This window comes from Lissotriton helveticus, chromosome 8 (genome assembly GCF_964261635.1).
Source record: "Lissotriton helveticus chromosome 8, aLisHel1.1, whole genome shotgun sequence".
Lineage (NCBI taxonomy): Eukaryota > Metazoa > Chordata > Amphibia > Caudata > Salamandridae > Lissotriton > Lissotriton helveticus.
This window is the reverse complement of record NC_136069.1, coordinates 286074972-286095104: the sequence shown is the minus strand read 5'-3', so window position 1 is coordinate 286095104 and position 20133 is coordinate 286074972. Positions and strand designations below refer to the sequence as shown.

The window sequence follows — 20133 nt, the reverse complement described above, 5'->3', positions numbered from 1 at the left end:
GGTGCCTGACCTGAACATAAAGTGTGTCTGTCAGGCTGACCTTTGCTCAGCCTGAAAGACACTCTTTATGTCTGCCAAAAGGACAGGCCACTTCTGTCTCACACTTTATTTCTTGAGGTCAAGTCCACCTGAACCGTTGCTCAACATAATAAGGATTTGCATTGCAGTATTAATGAAAACCAGAAACAATATAAACAGAAACCACTTGTGTTCCTCGTTAAGAAATAAACGGATTAACAATATAGCGCTTTCACTCTGTTAGGTTTTAAATCATCTTTAAATCCAGAAATAGAATGAGATATTATCAATAACCTCTAAATGTCATATTCTTGGTCAGTGTGAAAAAATACTTTCTGCATCAGTGGCCATAGGTGTACAGAATTCTACTCGTCGTCACAAAAAATGAACACGACGGATGCAACATGACGGGCGAGAACGGACGCTGCTTTATAATATATAGATTGCGATAGGTGAACCGCCGTACTTCCACCAGTAAGAGATGCTGGAACCGGATACCTGACATATAGGAATATTGACAGTTGGGACTTAAACAACCCTTGAATCAATTGAGTTTTCACTATATAGGAGGTTGTTCTAGAAGGGAGTGACCTATCACGAGTATTTCATTGACGAAAATAGGAACAGATTAATTGGAAATATACTGGCCCTGAAGAAGTCCTTAGGGACCAAATGTGTTGGCTACGGTCGTTTCCTTATAAAGAAGATTTTGAATAAAGAAAATTTACACAAGACCTGCTGATTGGATCTGTAATTTTGTTAATTGTGACATGTTTTGATATTGAACGGAGCTGGATCTTTTGTTCGTTTAACTAATAAAACCCAGAAACAATATCAACAGAAACCACTTGTGTTCCTCGTTAAGAAGTAAAAGGATTAACAATATAGCGCCTCACTCCGTTAGGTTTTAAATCGTCTTTAAAACCGGAAATAGAATGAGATATTATCAATAACCTCTAAATGTCATATTCTTGGTCAGTGTGAAAAAATACTTTCTGCATCAGTGGCATAGGTGTACAGAATTCTACTGGTTTGGTAATAAAACAATGTAAAAATAACTTATTAAATTGGACACTTTCTGCGAAAATATATAAATAATCTTTTGTTGGATCATGTCATATGGGGTCAGTAGGCATTGAGCTCAGAACTCTTAATCGTGTCAGTGTTTTATAAAGCTTATTCCGCCTTGAGACAAAGTCATTGTATTTCATGCAATGAAGAAAAACAGTCTAGATATTTAGCGCTACCTAAAAGATAGATATGTAGGCACAGCCCACATACCAAAAAGTGTTGGGACCCTTTAACCTAATGGCTAATTGTGCCACTACTTCAAGTTTTGAAACAACAGATATACACACATAATGAAAGAAACCTTTGTTAGATTGTATCTAGACTTTCATTTTCAACTTTAGGCAACTTATACTAAGACATGAATCTTTTCACTTTGGATGTCATATGACAAGTACCCTCTCTGAACATTTGGTTCTAAAATGAATCTGTTTTTTAATATTTTGTTCTAATTAAACGAATAACCTAAACCTCACCTCGGCAGTACAGTGGGTGCCTTGCTTTGAAAAACATTTTGTGAAGGATGATAATTTATAAGTAGTACCCCTTGTGTTAGGATGTCTGGGATGAAAGAAAATATTGTACAGATTTATTGAAAAAAAATTCATGAAAGAAATCTTCAGAGTTGCACTAATAATGAAGGAACTTTTGACATAAACACAAAAAGGACAATTGACAAGACACAAAACAAAAGGAGGAAAAGTCTTCTGAAAACAAACCATCACATATACGTGGGTTCTGAAAACATCCTGCAGCTGAAAGGCTTACAGGTATAGAGGTCCAGCAGACAAGTGGTGATACTGCCCCAGAAAATGTCTAGAAGCTATTCCACTGAGAAGTGGGAGCATTTCCTTGTAGAGTATAGTGGTATATCCTTCTAAAGTATAGCAATGCTGTTTAGAAGTGCTTGTCCGGATGCTGTGGTAACTAGTTGGTTCCCGATGTGCCTTTCACAGCAACCCTAGTTCATAATTCCATCCCTAGCCATTGCTTAATGCATAACAACTCTAAGTGCAGAGTCCCAATTTGTACTTCGGAGCCCATAGCCAGTGGAGGATGTGGAGTTTAGGAATAATGCGACTGCCTAAATAAATAAAGTTTTGTTTGTTTGACTGACTGCCTAGTCTTAGTTCCATCTCATGCCTCTTTCTTCCACCATCCTGTTCTTCCTGCCTCTATCTAAATCTCACATGTTCCTTTGATCCTTCTTCTCTTCCTTTGCAACAGTTTCCCTATATTGTTCTTCCCCCTTCTTTCTCCATTTTCAGCCTTTCTCTCTTGCTCTTTATCAAAGTCTGCTGATGTAAAAAGTGCCAGTGTCCAAAAATGAGCTCCGGTGCTCACCACCTGCAATCACAAAGACAAATTAAGCACTCCTCGGTCTGCCACAGAAGCCAGACCACTTAGCTACCTACTCACCAGATGGGGAGCTGATGGAGCACATTTTCATCTTGCCACTTCAATACATTTTTTTAATTTTTTCCCTTTCTGCAATAGGCAATGAAAATTAAATAATCAATAAGTTTTAAAGAAAACCTACCCTCTGAGCACGCTCTTTTAACTCCTGTTCTTGAGCAAGGAATGCTTCTAGCCTCGTCTGGACATCTATAAGCTTTTCAGGGTTAATCCTAGAAAGAAAAACACACTTGTTGACCAGGTTCACAAAACAAATTGATACTTTTTATTGGTATACAACAAAGTAAACTATCACCACTCAGTGAACAAAGAGTTCGAGTGTGTTAAGTAGGCAAATAAACAGAGGTGCAGCAGATACACACAATCATCGCTGTCCAGAGAATGCAAGATGGTGACAACAGCTAAGGATTTTTCCAAACAAGACTCTTAGGGCAGATAATACATGTCTAAATAAGATAATGATCTCTTAAGAAGAGTCCTTACAAAAACGTCCTATACAAAGTTTACAGGACTAAATGCATTAGCTATTAACACTCAAACGAAAATAAACATTTCTGAATGTGGCCAACATATGGCAAGCTTCCATTTTGGGTATCTGGACACATTTCAAAAACCCAACGCAATTATCAGCGCCACAGTGTGGTTAGGAACTTAGAGCAATAAACTGTATCTCAGCAGTCTCAATAACTGGAACATAAATGGCATTTAAAAATGTTTGGAGAGAACACGTCCTGTGTGGTTTTTAAATTGATTAGTAGCCCAAGTACTCTATTAGCCAAGATCATTCGAAGCCGTGGAATTGAACGTACATCTTTCCATCTCAAAAAACATGACTAACTTGAGGAAGCAAGCAAGCCTGGCTGAAGACGGCTGAAATGCCAGAAACCGGTCCTAGGAAGCTTGTTTCCGGTTCAGGGAAGGCATGGCTTGGCAGTTCGGGCTGGACTGTTCCCATGAGGCACAGGGTCAGACTGATTTGCATATGGCCATGTCTGAACTGGGGTGGCAGAGTGGGCTAAAAAACTGTGATGTATTAAACCCAGATCTTTTGACTGGGTGTGAGTGTTTGATTGGTTCAGATGCTCCGTCCATCACCACCCCCTTTTGTACCGCTTTGTTCGCCATAAGTTGGCAGGGTATGCTCAGACGTGAGTCCCTTGCTCACTTTGCCACTGGATTCAAGCAAGCCTGGCTGAAGACGGCTGAAATGCCAGAAACCGGTCTTAGGAAGCTTGTTTCCGGTCCAGGGAAGGCATGGCTTGGCAGTTCGGGCTGGACTGTTCCCATGAGGCACAGGGTCAGACTGATTTGCATATGGCCATGTCTGAACTGGGGTGGCAGAGTGGGCTGAAGAACGGTGATGTATTAAACCCAGATCTGTTGACTGGGTGTGAGTGTTTCATTGGTTCAGATGCTCTGTCATCACCACTCCCTTTTGTACCGCTAACTTGAGGAAGCAGTAGTAGACCCTGTCAACTAACTGGCACAGTGGGTCAACTTGACTGTCCTCCTCAGGTGACCCAGCTAGTGGGTCTTTCCTCTCTTTATTTGATACATGTGATGTCATTACCATCAGCTGCCTCTGCTTGTGGTACCAATCTCCATAGGGGACCATGCACAATGGAATTTGTAACAAGTTCTTGAACAATGAGGGTACTTTTGGTCACCTCCAGTGCACCACGTGGTGCCTCCTTTCTCAGAGAGTTTCCATACTACCTCTCTCTGCATGTCCTCACCATATTTATAATATAAACATGTATTTCCTCCTGGTAGCACATTTTCTTTCACTTTCTCTGAAAGAATCCCAATGCTTCCTTCATATTTTTTGTCAGGCGTTTGTGATTGCATGTCCTGGGATTTTTTTTATCTGGCTGGAATGGGTGTGGCATGGCCGAAGACAGACCCTCAGAAGCAGAATTGCAGATCAATGCCCCTTGGTGACTCGTGCTTTCCTCCCAAATCCAAGTCTTTCTCTAGGGAACAGGCACTTGTCTTTGATGTTGGTTTTGATCGGACCTTCCTTGACCTCACCCGAAGAATTTGTGCAGTCGATCACAATGTCTCATTTAGAACGACATAAATTCACATAAATACATTTACATTGCCGTAACATTACATTGACAATTACTTTACATTGTCTCTAATTGTACATCAATCGTTGCACAAATTCAGGTTTAGATTCAGGCACAGATTTAGGTTTTGAGCAAGGTTTAGAGATTGGCTAAGATTAAAGGTTAGGGTCATGTTTAGGCTTTGGTGAGGGCTGGGGTGGGAGTAGTGCTAGGACAAGGGAGAGAGTGAGGGCTAGGTAAAACCATTGACGCAATATACATTTAGTAATGTTACGGCTATGTACAAATAATTATGTAAAGCCTGGCAATATAATAGTTGCAGAAGAAGTAAGTAACAGAGTTATACATCTTATTGATGCACCATATCAATGCAAAGATTTCAGGTACAGAGGGGCCCTAGTGTGAGATGCACATGCCAGCAACACCCCTGTGGTCTTGAAGCACATTTAAAGATACATTCGTATAGCAGGCCTTGTTTTTCAGGAGCTGGGTCATGGTGATGCCTGCTGCATTCCCTTTGCCCAATAGTACCATGAGGAGTGATTTTTCTCATGCTTTGCCTTCCAGCTCAGGGGGCACGAGAGGCGATTCCTGGACGGATTCACTTCATCGTGTCAATGAATTACTGATGGATTAACAGCTCGACAAAGCAGAATTATTCAAGCATTTCAATTTATGTAAGATCAAATGCTGGAAAAAGATGCCATTACTTAAAGGAAAGAAAGAATGCCTGGCACCAGTTTAAAGCTGCACTGCATACGACCAATCAACCACCACAGTGAGCAATCCAGTAATCTTGTAAATAATCATTTTTATCCGTTTTAGTCTCTCTTGGATTTAAAGTTCAGACGGAGGTGATGCGATTTAAAATCTTTTAATGCTCCAAGAATGCCCATCCGGGGTTTTCGCAACAGCTCGGGGTATCACATTTCAATTTAAGTTACTTAAAAGAAAACCATATTTTAAAAAGTCATTGCTACTCCCCAATACCCTTGTATTTATCTCCATAACAATGTAAAGTTACCCAGTAAGTTTAAATCAGGACAAATGGACATTTGTTTTCTTACTTGATTCCATTGATGGGCACCTTCCGCTCGGTCAGCTGTTGCACCATGCCTTTCTCCTCTGAGGGAAGGAGGACTAATAAAGCTTCACCCCCTTCTTTATACCTGTTTAAGATAAATGAAACCTGTTATAACCAGCTGTAAACCAGGATAACCAAATCTGACAACTTTGTTGGCAGACTATGCCTTAAGAACTGGGACCTAGTGTGCGTGCCAACAGATCTACCAACCTTGAAATTCTCCTGATGCATGATAACCAGTTATTCGTCTTCTGGGCGCATGGTTTTGAGATTAGCTTCAAACATTTACAGACTCACCAATCAATGATAGTGCGGCACATAAGAGTGGGGGAAGTAGCACTGAATTCAGCAAAGGCATTTAATTGAATCTAACAAAGGACACTATCATAAATACTGTGCCACTAGATAGTCCAACAACAAAGCCATTTTATCAGAGTACACAGAGCAGAGAAATCCACCATAACTCTTCTCCAAAGAACATGCTAAAAAATTCATTGACAGAAAGAAAGTACTTCCCAGAATACTGTGCCATTGAAAAGCAACAACAGGGCCCTATAGTGTAGGGTACAAACTAATATTCTAAAAAGTTGGGAACCATAAAAAACAGAATTATATTTTCAATATTTTTAAACTCAGTAAAACCACCCCTCGACAACAGAACACACCTTAGGGATCAAGTGTGAAAGAGAAGAAATTCTAAAGTTCATCAAGGGCTTGGAAATTGATTATGCTTGATCCCACCCAGTTACAAAAGGGACTTCCTAGGTATTTGGTCAAAGGACCAGGTGCCAGCAATTAGGTACACTTTAGAATGCCTGTGACCTGCATAATCATTCCTTTGCCTTCAAACACAAGTCTCCTAAAAGCCTTTGGAGAGGGCGGTGGACACCCTCCACTGTATGTGAGGCTGCTCTTCATCCATGAAAGCACAGTGCTCTACTGGGAGTGCAATCAAAAAAATGTGGAGCACACTCAGACGGTCCGAAGATCTCAAGCCTACAGGGATAGACAACAGGGGGAATGGGCCAAACAGAACTGTAGAAAACTGCTAGGATGGTACAGCTGTTCACACTGTGCAAAGAGCTTGCTCCTATATTCTGTACGGCCCTACGGGATATAAATACCCCTGCATCCATAAGCACCAGCCCATTAGACAGACTAGCCCATAATCCATTTTTGTATGGAAAAGGATGATCTAGACACAGGTTACAGCTGATGTCGTTTAACCTTGCCATGGGCACAAATCTGTAGAGGCGTCCATTGCCTAAAGTGGTCTGGCACCCTTACCAAAATTCATATATTGACAGAGTTTACATCTAGAAGAATAATTAACCAGTGATCGTGTACTTTGTAATTAGTGCCCCAGAATAGGTTTCCAAGAGGGGTGCAAGATCAGAATTATGTGGCATTAGAATAAATGCCAGAAAATATATCTAAAGATTAACTTTTTGAAGCGCAGTGTAGCCGTGAGTTACAGCCTCTGGTGACACTAATTCTGCTCCCTATCACTTCTTGTCATTTTTATCTACAGCACGGCAATACTGCTTCTACACCAATACCACCGCCCCATCTGTCTCAGGTTTCTAAGATTCCGCAAAGAGGTGGGTGGGATGGGGACAGTGTAGATTAATGTCTTAAGTGATTCACATAAATACATACAGGTTTCCTAAAATAAATGCACAGGGCCAAATCCCTCAAGGTAAAAAGTCAAGTTTAAGACACGCCCTGTGATCAGGAAGAAAACACCCCTGATACACTAAAAAACAAATGTAATAATTAAATAGCTGCTCTCTCTCAAATATCACTGTGAATAAAACTCTCATTACTAAAAATGCACGTATTAAACTGTTACAAAACGCATTGATGAACTGGAGCCCACATTTTGTCATCTGCACAGAACTGTTTGCTATCAAGATTCGTCAGGCAATGCTTTATTAAAAAGAATATACTGATGTTCACATCTTAAAACGCTGCGCTCTGCCTTACTTTTACACTGCGGTCTATTGTGTCGTTTTTATTATATTAAAATTCACTAGTGTAATCTGTTTGCACAGAACAATGAGAGATGCGGTCTGCTAAAGGGATTGAGGTCAGCAAGTGACTCAACAACAGAGCCAGAAGAAATCAGTATGCACCGTGGGCAATTACAATGATTAATTGATTTATGAGCTGATCAATTGCATCTCAATTTCAGAATAATGCAGATCGGTTCCTGGCGGAAAGTAATGATTCTTGGCCCCTCCACAGAGTCCGTGATCTGCCACTCTGTATTAACCAAAAACTTCCATCGGAAAATGTTCAAAGAAACCTATAAAAAACGACTCGTTCAGGCTCGGTGAGTCGGGGAATGTAGAATCGACAAGTCTGCGCCGCTCAGATGGCTGGTTTTATAGGCTTAGTCGTCCAGGCCTCGAGCACAACGAGAAATTATTTCCGTCTTAAGTCTGTAGAAGAAACTAAGGGCATACAGTTGTGCCTTAGAGTGCACCTCTGGTCTGGGGCGGCTGTACGGCGATAAAACAGGGCTGCACCCCTACATTTTCACAAATTAACAGTCAGGTATCACGAAAATCAGCGCTATAGAAAAGGCCAGAAGAAGTGTTGGCAATGCACATAGGTTGGCTTTAATGCGCCACATCCTACATACACTAGGGCGTGCCACCCCTCTTTCACTCGCAGTCACATCCCTCCCCGTTCACTCACTTGGGGCGCACCCATCCCCACCTGTCTTCACCCTGACCCCTGCATCCTGTCTTTAACAGGCCCCTCCGCACTCACACAGGCACACCACTAACCTGAACTTGCACAGGCCCACTGCTCACCTTGCACTCACACAGGTAAACCCCTCCCACTGCACTCATACACGCATACCGCTCACCCTGCACTCACACACGTAAACCCCTCCCATTGCACTCAAACATGCATAACGCTCACCTTGCACTCACAGGTAAACCCCTCCCACTGCACTCACACATGCATACCACTCACCCTGCACTCACACACGTAAACCCCTCCCATTGCACTCAAACATGCATAACGCTCACCTTGCACTCACAGGTAAACCCCTCCCACTGCACACACACATGCATACCGCTCACCCTGCACTCACACACGTAAACCCCTCCCACTGCACTCACACATGCCAGGGGCGGCCTTAGGCATGTGCAAGCTGTGCACCTGCACAGGGCCGCCAAACCCCAGGGGCCGCCGGCCACGCCAATATATATCCTTAATATAATAATCCTTTTAGGATGGATACATATTTGCGTGGCGGCCCCTGGCAGGGATTTGGCGGCGTCCGGCTCTGTTCCACTTCCAAACACCCTGACCCCCCGACCTGAGCTCCGGAGGGCTCCGCCCTGCCCGGACCTCCTCTTCCGGGGCCCCCTACCTACGCTCCCTGTCCAGCCTAGAGCCGCCCCTACACACGCATACTGCTCACCCTGCACTCACACACGTAAACCACTCCCACTGCACTCACATACACACTGCTCACCCTGCACTCACACACCTAAACCCCTCCTACTGTACTCACAGCATACCGCTCCACCCTGCACTCACACACGTAAACCCCTCCCACTGCACACACACACGCATACCGCTCACCCTGCACTCACACACCTAAACCCCTCCCACTGCACTCACACACGCATACCGCTCACCCTGCACTCACACGTAAACCCCTCCCACTGCACTCACACACACATACCGCTCATCCTGCACTCACACACCTAAACCCCTCCCACTGCACTCACACACGCATACCACTCACCCTGCACTCAGACAAGCACACTGCTCACATTGCACTCACAAGGACACGCAATCAACGTATTCATGCTGCCACATCTCTCACCCTGCAAACATACAAGCACACCTCTTACCTCTACACCAGCCTCCATAGGCACACACTTGCCACCGCAGTCATGTGTCTGCTTTTCACCCAGCACTCAACATGGGCCCAACAATGCCCCTAGACTCTATCGACTCACTCAGGGCTTTCTAAAACAGACTGGAGGGTACGTGTGTGCAGCCTCTGAAGAACCTTCGGCAGGCTAGTTTTACCTAGAGGTGGGCGAGCCAACAAATTCACAGGGAGAGCTGGGCTAAAGCGGATCCAATGGTCGGTTCTGGCTCCAAGAGCCTGTGAACGAGCGGAGCCTTCAAGCTATGTGCATGCAAATCGTGCAAGTAACATGCACAAAAATATCATATAGTCTCCTCAAGGAACTGGTGCTTGAAGGGACCCCATCTGCACAGGGATCGCAATTCGATTAAACACCCTCCCTATTGTTTGCTTCCTGGCTCTCCTCGATCCTCCATAGTACAACACAGCGCAAATTGTCCAATGAATACTCAAATTAGTCACCGGTATGTTTATTCATCAAAGACTATGATTTATTCATTGACTTATGAGCAAGCTTCATAACCTTCACTCTCTATATTTGAACCTGGGATAAACATGTATATCCATTTATATGGCAATATACAACAATACACATACATAATGCAGTAAAAAAACGTAGACCAAGGGCATTCAATCGTTATATATATATATATTCACTGAAAAAACCATAGGTTATAGACCATATATAGTTAGGAATTAGCATTTACAAAACCTTGAAAATTCACTGCAAAAACCATAGGTTAGAGACCATATATAGTTAGCTGGACATTTTATTGACATAAAACCAATGAAATTCCATATATAGTTAGTTGCACTAACTATATATCGCGCACCCGCAATCCACTGCTGATGATGTCACATATTACATCATTCATGACATGGTCAGTGACATCACTGATGACATCACTGATGACATCTCAAATGACATCACTGATGACATCACTGATAACATCCAGTGATTTTTTGTTTCTATAAAGTTTAAATATGTCTTACATATTGAAGAATGAGTGGATGTGTAAGTGTCTGGACGAAGGATTTAGTAGGTGCATGACTGACTGTATGAGTGAGTGATTAAATGTGTCTCACTGAGTGCATGGGTTAGTGACTAAACTGTCATAATTTGTGCATCATTATGTCTGTTGTTCTGTAAACTGCTGCATGTGTTGATCAGTAGCTATATGAGTAACTATATGGGTTATTGATTGATTGCCCAAGTATTTGTATGGGAGACTGAGTGTGTGTGTGGCTAGCTGGGAGGTGTGTGACTCTGTGCAGATCAATCTGTACTTGTATCAATGATTGTATAAGAAGGTAAGTATGTGTTAGTATATGTTTGAAAATGTAAGGTGCTCTATGTTTAACTGTATAGACAAGAAAATGGAAGTGTCATTGATTCTTTACAGGACTGACTAGGTGTGTGAGTAACTCCATGGATGAGTGGCAGACTGTGAGTGTCTGTATAGGTGTATGAGTGCATATGATAGTGTTGTAAAGATGAGTGATTGTATGTATGAATGATTGTATGGGTGAATGAGTGAAGGTGTGTGTGTAGACGTAGCAATCAGTGAGTGCGTATGTAGTAACTAGTATTGGTGTGTCAATGGTTTCAAAAATTATACTCTCTTTTTAACACTGGGTGAAACAGAGGTTATATTAAAATGTGAGGAGATGCATTGTATTGTCACATGAATGATATCATCAGTGATGTGGTCATTGATGTCAAATGAGATGTCATCAGTGATGTCATCAGTGATGTCATTTGAGATGTCATCAGTGATGTCATCAGTGATGTCACTGACCATGTCATGAATGATGTAATATGTGACATCATCAGCAGTGGATTGCGGGTGCGCGATATATAGTTAGTGCAACTAACTATATATGGAATTTCATTGGTTTTATGTCAATAAAATGTCCAGCTAACTATATATGGTCTCTAACCTATGGTTTTTGCAGTGAATTTTCAAGGTTTTGTAAATGCTAATTCCTAACTATATATGGTCTATAACCTATGGTTTTTTCAGTGAATTTTCAAGGTTTTGTAAATGCTAATTCCTAACTATATATGGTCTATAACCTATGGTTTTTTCAGTGAATTTCAATGGTTTTTTAATAGCAAATATCATAAGCTGTCGAATGTCAAGTACGTGGTAAGTAAAAACATTTTCGTGTTTATGCACACTGATCTGCTTTGAATGCTGCCCCCCACCCCTCATTTCTATTAGGAGTACTCTCTCTTTGCAGATAGTGAAGGGTAGTTAACGCAGCCCTTTGCCCCCTTTGTAATCCGTCGTGCCTGCTTCTCTCTCCATTTGATTGATTGTTCTCTTTGGTTCATTCTCTATTTACAAACAAGCACAGAGTCGCAATACTCTGTTTAGTCTTTGCAGATAGCGAAAAATCGTGTAAAAAAACAAAAGGAATCAAACAAAATCAGTAGGCCACTAATGGGATCTCTTTTTGACCTCGCTAAAATAGAAACATTAGGAACAACCTGTTGAAAATAGCAATGCGTATGTACATAAGCGGCGTTCATTTGTGTTCACAGTACCCCTTGTTGATTGTTTCAATCGAGCATTGAATTGTTCGAAGTTGGTTCTCTTAAGGATCTTCTCTGCCTGCAAACGAGGAAGAATAGGAATATTCTCTCTCCCTTTGCAGATAGTGAAGGGTAGGTAACGCAAGCCTTTAACACGTCGTACCTATTTCATTCCTCATTGATTGATTGATTATCCGAACATTGACTGTTTGGGAATTAGTTCTTTTTGGAGGTATTCCCTGTTTGCAAACAAACGTAGGAAAATCTTTGCAAGTAGTGAAAGGGTACGTAATGCGGACCTTTCTCCCCCGTTGTAATCTGTCATGCCTATCTACTCCCCACTGATTGATGCACCTGTTTCACCCGGACCATTTACTAGAGATACGTCATCTGGCCCGACCAGAGAGCACCCCTAGTGAAAAGGACATATGCAATAATAACGAAGTGATCACTGTATCCTGTTAACAGAAACTTTAGCATGAAACAACCTGGAAAGAAAAGAATAGGAAAACGAAAATCAGTAGGCCACTGATGAACATGAACTTTTATTAAACAACGAACAAAGAAACGATAACATAACGTAATGATAAAACCTATTAATGTCCTAGAAACAAGAAAACGTTAAAATATGCCAGTGGTGAGAGACCAGAAAAACAGTAAGAGAAACCAAATCACCCCTCGCTGTCCCACCGCCTGCCACGCCAAAAAAATCGATAGACTAGGGAAAATGCAGTCAGTAGAACATCCGCCCCCACTCTGGAAACTTCCAAGGTGGGGCAGGGTTGCGGCTACGCCCAGCCGGGAGCAGCCCATATAAGGCAGGTCCTGCTGCCACGCCTCGGCCAGGAGATCCTAACGTAGGGTGTAGCCGGAGGAGAGGCCGAGGCCAGCGGGACCCGGCCAGGGGATTGCCTTTACAACGCTGAACAGTTGCAGGGGGGGGGAATGTCTCCTCGACCCTCCCCTCTCTCTCCCAGTCCGGCCGCGGTGGCCCTTGAGAGTTGCAGGTACTCCCGCCACATGCTCTTCCGGTCCGGCCACCAACGGTCGGGGGGCCGAGGACGACAGGATCCGGCTGCAGCCGATAAACCAAGAAACCCGTTCATGGGGCCAGAGCCAGGGGCGTCCGGCCGACATCTACCGGAAGCCCGGCCCGAAGACGGACGGGACACTTCTTCTTTCATGAATAATGGCTGCGACAACACTGGGGGGGGATGTCTTGCACATGCCTCCGACCCCCCCCCCCCCCCCCCCCCCCTCGTCCTCATCGCCTGGTCCGGCCATAACAAATCTCAAGCGAGACGCCGTGGGGTGCACTGGGAGGGAGAGACGGTGCGAACAGGCCTCTCCCGCCTCCCCAGGTGGAGGCTTCCCAGCTGCACCCTCAGCGCTCCAGGTGCCCGGAAAAGGGTTCTTCCACTGTGGCCATGCTGCAACGTCTCGCCCGGCAGGGTGGAGCCCGTCCGCTCATTTGACCCCGCGATCGCCAGTAGCTACCGAACTCTCAAAATGGCGGTCGACCTGGCAAGAGCGGGCCCAGCATAAAGAAATGGCCCGGTCACTGGTTGACTCCACCACCGTAGTCCTCCACGACCTTGAAGATTCTAGAGGAGCCGTGGGAGTCTCCGACCCCCGATGGGGAATGACTGCCATGATCGCCCGTGGAGTGACGAAACTGTATCCGCGGGACGTCGGCGCTCCCATGCTGGCGCCAGCCTCACTTTGAATTACTAGAATCCTGCAGACCTCAGTTCCGGTGAAAGCACAGTGTGACCCGGTAGGAAAAATTGTTGCATCCCCTCCCCTTTTTCACTGATAGTTCAAACCACCGATCCTTTCCTTTGCCCTTTTAACGGAACTTTGGACTGCCTCCCCCTCTTTTACATTTTCTAGAGAAAACAAAACATTAACCACTACATTAGCATAGCAGTTGACACCAGAACTGTTTTCAAATTTAAAACCAACAACATCTTCAACAAAATCCTTTTTGTTTCTGCTGTGACCCTGCTACAGCACAGGCATTGTCCCCAGCAGTAATTCTGCGATGCCGGTAAGAATAGCTGTGGTGCCTACTGGACTCACTCACCCCCGCGGCGCCCCACGCCGTTATTTGCTGGGCGGCAACTTACTAGACATCACTTTCGTGCCATCTAGATTTCAGCGCGTTCTGCTGCCTTGGAACTATTCGCACAACAGACCGCTACTGACAAGAATATTTCATTATTGGTGCTGTCAATTTCAATAAATCTATTGGATAATTCAAAAGAAATTGCCACGGTCTCTTCGTTGTTTAAATGTTTTTACTGTTTTTGTTTTGTTGTATATATTTATATGTTATTAAAGTTTTATATTCCTACTACTTTGTTGGAGTGCTACATATTTTTAATGTGACACATAATTGTAAAAACTTTGATGTACCAAGAGTCATTCCTGGAATCTTCCGCTTCAGGCTCGGTCCCCTCCCCAATCACAATACAGGATGGTTTTCAGATAGTAGGAACACGTGTGGTGTGACGGATCTCATCGGGTGTGGGCCTTGATCTACTATAACTCCTTTGAAGAGGGGTGATTCTTTACAGCTGGGGCCATAAACTACATCTGCAGGGCTAGCTGATAGCCTGGACAATCGGACACAGAGGAAGAGGAGTGTCAGAGGGTGCGGTAGTGAATAGGGCGAAAGGAGGTGTCGGGCGGGCACAGAGTGTGATTCTCAGGGAAGAGCAGCGCAGATGGGGGGAGGTTTATTGCCCATGCATAAGGCAGAGAGCGGGGGTGACCAGTGCCTGGGGAAGATGCTTGCGAGGGTGAGGAGCCATGCTACGAATCGACAGCGTGCAGAGAGTGGGTCTGGTCAAGGCATCTAAAATGGCTGCCGTGCACCACAAAAGTGTGGCATTTCAAAAAAGGCAAGATGGCGCAAACAATGTTTTTCAACACTTCCTCATTTCCTTCGAATCGAACGTTAACAGACGTTGGGGCATATTACCAAAGTTAAGCGATATTTATCGCTAACGATGCTTACCAACAAATTTTTTACCGCTAAGCATCGTCAGAAATTATCGAAGATAAACCTTGCTATTATCAAGGTTTATCGCAAATGCGATAAACGGCCGCAATGCATGAATATCGCTAAAAACTCAGCGATATTCATGCATTACCGAGCTAATGCTCTTAGCCATGTTGTCTACCTCCCATTGGATAACATGGCTAAGAACTGCTCAGGGCAGGTGTTACTTTTTGGAGATATTCGCGCTTAGCGCGAATATCTCCAAAAGGAGATAGATATCTTGCATGTTGTAATGCAAGTTATTGTGGTATATGGAACTCATACCATAATCTCTCAGGAAAGCAGAAACTGATCCTTTTGGGACCGCCTAAAAAGGCCTAGGGGGTGAGGAGTACTCTACTTTGCCCCCTTTTCACGTTCCGAACTATTTTATTTTACTCTCTTCTGTAATTACACAAAATAGCAGCGATAAGATGCATCGGAGACACACAGTGAGAGAAAGGAGGCCGGAGATGAAGAAGAGATGTCAAATACACATTGGAGATAATATAGTGGCAGAAGGGAAGTAAATATGAGTAAACTTACCATGTAACATAAAAATGTTGCACTCTATACTATAAGTCTCATTTTATACTACAATCACTTCGCTACAACCTCATAAATTAAAAATAAAAATGAATAATGTCTCAAACAATTTTTGATTTCTAAATATAAATTTATTCTTCAGAATTTTCTAAATTTGAAAGAACTAGTAACATGTCCTCATCAGCAATGTCCTCATGAAAAGTCTGCAATGATGATTCTTGTAACTCTATGGTCTCCAAACATTCGATAAATTCGCCATCAAGAGATTGATCAAAAAAATCATTCAAGTCATCTCCTCCTTGTGACAATATTTCATTATTGGTGCTCTCAATTTCAATCAATGTAGTGGAATCATTCAAGTCATCTCCTCCTTGTGACAATATTTCATTATTGGTGCTGTCCATTTCAATCAATCTAATGGAATCATACAAGTCATCTCCTCCTTGTGACAATATTTCATTATTGGTGCTCTCAATTTCAATCAATGTAGTGGAATCATTCAAGTCATCTCCTTGTGCCAATATTTCATTATTGGTGCTGTCCATTTCAATCAATCTAATGGAATCATACAAGTCATCTCCTCCTTGTGACAATATTTCATTATTGGTGCTCTCAATTTCAATCAATGTAGTGGACAATTCAAAAGAAATTGCCACGGTCTCTTCATTGTGAGCCATTTTATTTTGAAATTGCTTGCTGTAAATTGCAGAAAAAAATAATCACTTTCATTTATCGTTTTTAGTAATACATAATATAAAACTAACTTTATCAAGTATTTAGTATAACAGAAGGACTGCAAATAAATAACAGAAAACATTTTTCAAATTATCTTCAAGTGTACAACATAGTTCCCCTTACAAATTAACAACTCACCTTTTTAAAAGTAGGAGAAGTGTTAGTACTGTGCAAATCAAACACCAGAAATTCACCACCAAAAATTCCTCACAAATGTACCTCAGACAGTAGTATCACAAAATGGCTGTGGTTTCCTCTCATTTGAAATATATACATAACCAATTAACTTTCATCACACACAAATACAAAACCAAACTAACATTTTAATTGGTTCTAAATTTCAACACTTTCAAATGTGTTTTCCCCATGCAATTTTCCATAGGACATTTACATACGTCTACAGCCTGAATGGCTGAACGGAATTACACCAAACTTGGCAAAAAGGTACATCAAACCTAAGAGGTCAGGAAGGATCTACTATGCCCCCTTATGGTCATTTCCCCCTTCGCTTTGGCCTCCTCTTGTCTCTCAATCCTACCGAGAGACAAGATGGCGGCCGCTACGGACTGTTTGGAATGTTGACAGACGCCGGAGAACCAATCAGCTTCGCAAAGCTCCGTAACGCGAAAAGTACGCGAAGCGGAGCGCTGTTACAGATATATATCTTTTTTTGAACGTTAATTTCTCAAAATCCACTGGAGCACATATATTGAGACCTAGCAAAGGCACATCGGGCTACCAGTCCCTAATATTTTGCCAAGTTTTGTGCAAATCCATTCAGCCGTTCGATTATTATTATTTTTTTTTTTTTTTGCCCCGCGGGGCCCTTTTAAAACCTCCACATCAAACGTAGGGGGTCAGCGAGGATCTACTATTCCCCCTTATGGTCATTTGCCCCTTCGCTTTGGCCTCCTCTTGTCTCTCGATCCTACCGAGAGACAAGATGGCGGCCGCTACGGACTGTTTGGAATGTTGACAGACGCCGGAGAACCAATCAGCTTCGCTTCACAAAGCTCCGTTGCGCGAAAAGTACGCGTCCTGGAGCGCTGCCCGGTCCGCTGTTACAGATATATATCTTTTTTTAAACGTTAATTTCTCAAAATCCACTGTAGCACATATATTGAGACCTACAAAAGGCACATCGGGCTACCAGTCCCTACAATTTTGCCAAGTTTCGTGCAAATCCATTCAGCCGTTCGGGCTAAAAGTGAGGCCAACCGCCCTATGGAAAACTCAATGTTAAAAACACGTTTTGGGACCCCCCTTTTTTCTCAGCCCCCCCTTGACGAACCCCCCCCAAATTTTCAAGGGCTGCTCAGAAACAAAATGTGCCATTTTCCTGAAAATTTCAGCCAATTCCGTCCACAAACGCCAAAGTTATTAGACATAGAATTTTCAAAAATCCCATAGAGAAAAAATCCTAACTATATATACCTACTGGCGACCGCCAGTAGGTAATATATATATATATATATCAGGTTAGCCCCAAAGAGAGATGCCTACAGTTTCGATTCTTTAATGATGGCAGCAGCATTCAGGCAAAACAAACATGACTTCATCAAGCAGTGTAGCCACGCCAGACGCGTTTCGGGAACTGTGTTCCCTTCTTCAATGGCATCACATCCAAACGTCTTTACTGCACGCATTTAATCCCTGGAACCTGCCCCAGTGGGCGGGGCCACTCGCATGACCTTCTGGTCCATGTAGTGCAGATCAACTTCAATAAACCTCCTGTGAGGGCGTTTGGTGAAAAAGTCTTTTTTAAAAGATGTGTTACCCCAGTGGGTGGATGACAATCACCTTGCTTTGTCTGCCGCACTTTTCAGCTGTCACCTCGAACGCAGACTCCTGTATCGCTGCTGAAACCACTTTAGCTCCAGCACAGGCCCGCTTGCTCGCGGTGGGTGTCTCTCGCGGCTGGGCTCAGCCGCACAAATCCAAACAACAGGTTAGCCTCAAAGAGAGACGCCTACAGTTGCGTGTGCATTTTTGATTCTTTAATGATGGCAGCAGCATTCAGGCAAAACAAACATGACTTCATCAAGCAGTGTAGCCACGCCAGACGCGTTTCGGGAACTGTGTTCCCTTCTTCAATGGCATCAATCTCAATCATCCAAACGTCTTTACTGCACGCATTTGATCCCTGGAATATATATATATATATACACACAAACAAATCCACAAAGTCACAAAAAAGTGCAGCAACTAAACACTTATTTTTTTCTTCTTTCAAGGCTTCAAATAGTTTAGGGCAATTATGTCTATTTCACTAATTGAGTGCACAGTCCACACTGGGAGGTAGTCCTTTGGACAATTCACACTGAGGATTGGCTTATCCTTTGTTTCTTTAGTGTGTGCCCTAAATAATGCTTTCCAAAATTCTGATTTAGAAGACTCCTTCAATGGGTGCGACGCGTTTCGGCTGTTTTAAATGCAGCTCTCTTCAGGACATCGAAGAACATAAGTACATATTAAAAAGGTATATACAACCTGGAACCTCCTTGGTGAGTGCAAACATAGCGGTAGTGCACCCAGTGAATTAAAAACCAAGTTCAAGTACCCGTAGTTCTGTGACATGCAGGGCTGAATAGTACCGTCAACTATGCATTTTAGTAGGAAGGCTGTAACAAGTGCTCTTTGTTGGGCAGTACTGTAAGGGCTGATAGGCATGCCTTTCTCAAAGGAAAGGAATGATTATATTGTATCCAGGATATCTCACCGCATTAGTGCAACAAACTATTCCTTGACTTATGTGAAAGACACCAGTGGTGAAAAATAAGTGAGTAATGAAAAGCTCAAAGTGGCAATGCCCCAGGGAAGAAAGACTTTGGAGAAATGTGTTGAAGCAGCCAAGAGACTCAATAATATGCCTGGCACAGAGCACTTTCTGAGGGCAAGCAGTGAAGGGGCTCCAAACATCCCAAAAAAAGAGGTAGCCTTGTGCATTCAAAACCATCACTTCCACATCGGGGAGTAGGAGCAGGCATGGTGCCTTGGGCAGAAACTATAGACGTCACCACACCTGATAAACCATTTACCCATGCAGGATTCCCCTGAAACTCCCTCTCGACTCACACTTGTGCTGTTAATTAGTTGCAACCCTTCTCCCACAGTTCCTCTTTTTCCCATGAATCTCCTCATCCCCCAGTATTCATTCAGAGGTTCACCTCCTCCTTTGCCTAGCTTAAGGGCCACATTTCCTCCCCAATCACCGAGGTACAGTGTACCGTCAATGCCGTCAATACTTACAAATATATGATGTTACATTGCGGTGTTTACACCGCCATACCTTTTCAACTCAGGCATTACAATGCAAGTCATTACAATGACTTGTGTTGGAGGGCGCTGGTCTTAGGAATAGTAAGATTTACTATTCCATCTCCAGTCTATGTACAGTAGGGAAGGTATTGGAATAGTAAATCATACTATAGTAAATCATACTATTATTTAGATTAGAGCGCCATCTACTGCAAGTCATTGTAATGACTTTCGTTGTAATACCCAAGGTATTGCGGTGTAAACACCGCTATGTAACCGATGTTTCCCATATCTATATATGCTGGGACCTACATCATACATGGTGTTTCTGCATAATAGTACTCTCCCACAAGTTAGTGGGAGTACAACCGCAGGGAATAGTTGATGTTTGCACTAAGCATGTACTACTCATCGTTGCATAATGACTACAGGACTCATGATACCTTC

At 43.1% G+C, this 20133-nt stretch overlaps 1 protein-coding gene across 1 annotated transcript in view; it reads right to left on the bottom strand.

The window, feature by feature from the left end:
* The window catches only part of DDX10 (DEAD-box helicase 10), an 835384-nt gene that overhangs the window by 637078 nt on the left and 178173 nt on the right, over positions 1 to 20133 (bottom strand). Inside the window, exons 10-11 of the mRNA XM_078657055.1 lie at positions 5642 to 5743; positions 2627 to 2714 (exon numbers count right to left, since the gene is read on the bottom strand). Of these exons, the coding sequence (XP_078513181.1) occupies positions 2627 to 2714; positions 5642 to 5743 (190 nt within the window). The remainder of the gene's footprint in view (positions 1 to 2626; positions 2715 to 5641; positions 5744 to 20133) is intronic.